Below are 3,816 nucleotides of genomic sequence, written 5' to 3'. Positions count from 1 at the left end.
GTCCCCCTTGGAAACCCAGCCAGGCGACCAAGACATAGCCCCAGAGGGCGGGGGCCAGAGAGGTGTGCGGTCTGACTCCCTGACTCGGAGCTCGGCAAACGGGCTGCAGCAGACACTCCCCAAACCCTCTGCCGGAGGTGCACGTTACCATAGTCACCATCCTCCCGAAAAACAGGTGTTTCTGTTAAAATTAGCTGCTCCAAACTGTCAAGTGTTTCAGATCCCTACGCCAGCCTGAAAACAAGTGTTCGCAAAAGAACCGATCAGATGTCACTGCCGCTCCCATAAGCATACAGTCCTTAGATTTTCCTGAGAAACGTCTCCCTAAATTAGGAGAGAAAAAAAGGAAAAGAAAAAGAAACTGAGGCTGAGGCGCGCACACACGCGCGCGCACACACACACACACACGCGCGCGTGCGCGCACAATTTCCCTATTTCCTAACATCGACCCAGAATGAATAATAGAACAAGGCCAACCTTAAAACAGCCAAGGAAAAGACAGAGCTTTTTTTCTAGTTGAGTCTTGTGTTTGAAAGCCTTTTGTCCCATTTACGTGACTCGACGGTCATAAATAATGGCTTTTGTTCTAAGAATTTAGACATAATGATTTCCTTCTCTCCTGACAATTCAAAGGAAGGTTTTCAACATGCCCAGTCAGAATGGTGCCCACTAATCCGGGGTAAGAAAACGGACCCTTGGATGTCAAAACAGCCCAAGGATGAGGTCTTAGATGAACTCTAATGAGGTTCAATTAAAAAAACAAAATCAGGCCGCTCTGATTTTATTCCTGGAAGCGGTTACCTCTGCTGACCTTATTAAAGCCAATGAAATAGGTCTGAGGTGCTCCTTTTTAAAAATCAGGGCTATTTTAAAAACAAGTTCAGCAACTGGTGTGCCGGGAGCTGAAATGTCAAGAGGCCCTCGCCGACAGAAGCTGGACAGACCCACAAAGGCTGCGTTCCTCGCTCTGCTTTCCCGAGGACCTGCTGAAAAAAAGACAAGAATTCACCTCCAGCCACCTGCTGGAAGAAAAAGCCCAGACTTCTCTCAGAGACAGATGGAGGGGGAGGGGGAGGAGACGAAGACACCGTGAAGCTTCTAACAACTTCAGAGGACAGAGATCTTGAATAGTACGTGACATCTTGAATGTACAGAAATGTGGCTAAGGCCAAAAAAAGCTTTCAAACGAGCGTGGTAGCCAGCTACTTAACTCCGTCCGAGCAGACCAGGAAAGCGAGAGGTTTTGGGCATACGTTCTCCTAAAAATCACTTCTGAAAGGAGTGAGTCCCAGCAACAACTGGCAGTTATTTGTCTTAAACAGGAAACTTACAGATTTCTGTCCCTACTTTTGCTTTACCTTGTTCCCTTCAGTTTGCTCTCTGCATAGGCTAAATGACGCAGATAATGAGAGAGAGACTCTAGGACAATTTCTGTACATCCGATAAATAGAAGTAACAATTCCTCCACGCAAGCAGGACGGTCGCTGGCCCAGGGGTTAGCTTCCTGCCCCCGATACTTCCCGAACCTGACTGACCCAGACGTAAAGAAGGGCAGGGGGACAGGAAAAAACATTCTCAAGGTCATTTTCGTTTTTTTTTTAAAGATTTTAAATGCTGAAATCTACCAGGACCCAGGAGAAAAACAAACCCTCCCTTGACTGTTTTTAAGAAATGTATGTGCACTAAGACTAAGACTAGAACTCTAAGACTCTTCCAAACATCACATTCAGAGCAGTTACATGACCCTGGTCTCACCCAACGCGGGTTTAAAGACGCTTTACACGTCGAACGTGATGTTCTTGTAACAAACACAGCTATTCAAGTCAAACAGCCAACAGGACCCTCTAACATATTACGGTGAGAAAGTCCATCTTCTCAGATCCGTGGGGACCACAAAGGTTGAGGCACAACCAATCCCAAGAAATGTGTACACGGAGCGGACTTCAAGCAGGTGTGACTTCTCCTCCACACGGCTCCCACAGGCCGGGCACCGCAAATAAATACGTTACGGTTTCAGCGGGGAAACGTGCAAAACTTAACTGGGCTCAGCAGAACGGTAACCCCCCTCCCTCGCCAGTTTTCTTTCTTAGAGTGTCTGCAGAATTGACAGACTACCTCAAGATAACGCCAAACTCCAATTAACGGAGCATTTTTCCCACATGAAATCAGCTAGGGCAGATCTTGAGTCAAGGTCACCGCAGTCAGCCCTTGGCTTGCAATCATGCTGTGGCTCTAGAAAGTTCTTAACAGTTTCCCGAACACCTCCGTCTCTTACAGTCTAGATCCCTCTGCACTTTTCCCTAACATCAGGATCCTGTCGGAATAGACCCGTCTACGTCAAAGAGGCTTCTGCGCTCCTAGTTCCACCGCAGGGACCCTCGACCTGAGAAGGGCGGGGTACACACAGAACTAGGGAGACCCTTAATCTGAGAGAGACAGGCTGACCCGTGTCATTAGGGCAGAAAGGGGCGCGGGGACCAAGGGGGCTGATACACTTTACGGGAGAAACGAGAAGCAGGACAACCCCCCCCCCCCCCCCGCCTGACCACCCTGCCCCGGCACCCTACACGCACGCCTGTGACAGCTGCTTTACACGGACAGTGTCACACGGTTCTCTCTTGAACTCCAGGCTGCTCCAGGTGCCGCCTCTCCAGGAACACGGAGACTGCGTGAAGGACCAGAGACACTGTTACCCAGCACACGGTCCAGGGCGCCCTTCCGGAGAGGACATGCAGCATGCAACGTCACAACTACTGAACAGCAACAATAATTGCAAAGGGTCATCTGAGAAACATAACATTTTAATAGATGAAATAAATACTCCAGTACATGCACGGTAAAAACTTGACATCGGGGGAGGGGGGAATCACTCTATAGTGTAAATCAAAAAATAAAACACACACTCACAGTAGCTTTCCCCCCATTTGCAAATCACATGGCAAAGTCATACTCTTTCCACACCAAGGATACGCCTAATCCAACACGATTGCTTAAAAAAATAACAGCATACAAAAAAAAAAAAAGATAGCTACATCCATGTCTGAGGAGTAAAACTGAGGTAACCTTTCTTTTAATTAGGAAAACAAAACAAAACAGAACTGAACAGACCAAAAAAGAAATGAACCCATGACCTCCTTCCTGCCAGATTGGGAAGAGCATTGAGTGGAGGAGCTCAGAACCGGAGCCGGGCGGGGGTGGGCGCGCCACCTGCCGGTCCCTGCTGGGTGCACGCGCAGGTGGGCGCTGCGGGGGGGGGGGGGGGGGGGGGGGGGGGGGGGGGGGGGGGGGGGGGGGGGGGGGGCGGCAGTTTTCTGGAAGGTTCCTCTCTCGAGCGCGCGACTGCCATGGGGGGGGGGCTTCCCCTGGGATTTCTTTGGTATAAATGGAGAAGGGCGGAAAGTAAGTATCTTCCTCTAGTGTGGGGCGGGGCGCTAATTCACAGAATTGGAATTCACTGGCGGTAAAGTCCTGGGCGAAGACCTCTCCCGTAAAGCCTGAGATAGCAGGGTGCAGCCTTCAGACACGGCGCAGGCCGAGTTCCTCAGCCTCTCCCTGTGGTCCGACATCTTGGCGCCCCCGTCCGGGTGCTGCGCCAGATCCCTGAGGCACTGGGTCAGGAGCACGCAGGCCGACACCACGCTCATGGCGCCGCCCAGGATGGCGGTCTGCACCGCCTTGCCCTCGGCGCTCACGGCGGCCGCGCGACCCAGGAACTGCGGCTCGGTGGCGAAGCCCACCAGGGCGCCCACGGCCTGCACCAGCGGCCCGCTGAAGAGCGCGCAGCGGCTGCGGGCCAGCTCGCTGGGCGCCGCCTTC

At 51.7% G+C, this 3,816-nt stretch overlaps 1 protein-coding gene across 1 annotated transcript in view; it reads right to left on the bottom strand.

The window, feature by feature from the left end:
• Positions 1-3,295: 3,295 nt before the first annotated feature.
• Positions 3,296-3,816, bottom strand: part of TLNRD1 (talin rod domain containing 1) — a 2,779-nt gene continuing 2,258 nt past the window's right edge. Inside the window, exon 2 of the mRNA XM_029952315.1 lies at positions 3,296-3,812. Within this exon, the coding sequence (XP_029808175.1) occupies positions 3,432-3,812 (381 nt within the window). The 3' untranslated portion in view covers positions 3,296-3,431. The remainder of the gene's footprint in view (positions 3,813-3,816) is intronic.

The sequence above is a fragment of the Suricata suricatta genome, chromosome 9 (assembly GCF_006229205.1).
Source record: "Suricata suricatta isolate VVHF042 chromosome 9, meerkat_22Aug2017_6uvM2_HiC, whole genome shotgun sequence".
NCBI lineage: Eukaryota > Metazoa > Chordata > Mammalia > Carnivora > Herpestidae > Suricata > Suricata suricatta.
This window is presented reverse-complemented; position numbering and strand designations above follow the sequence as displayed.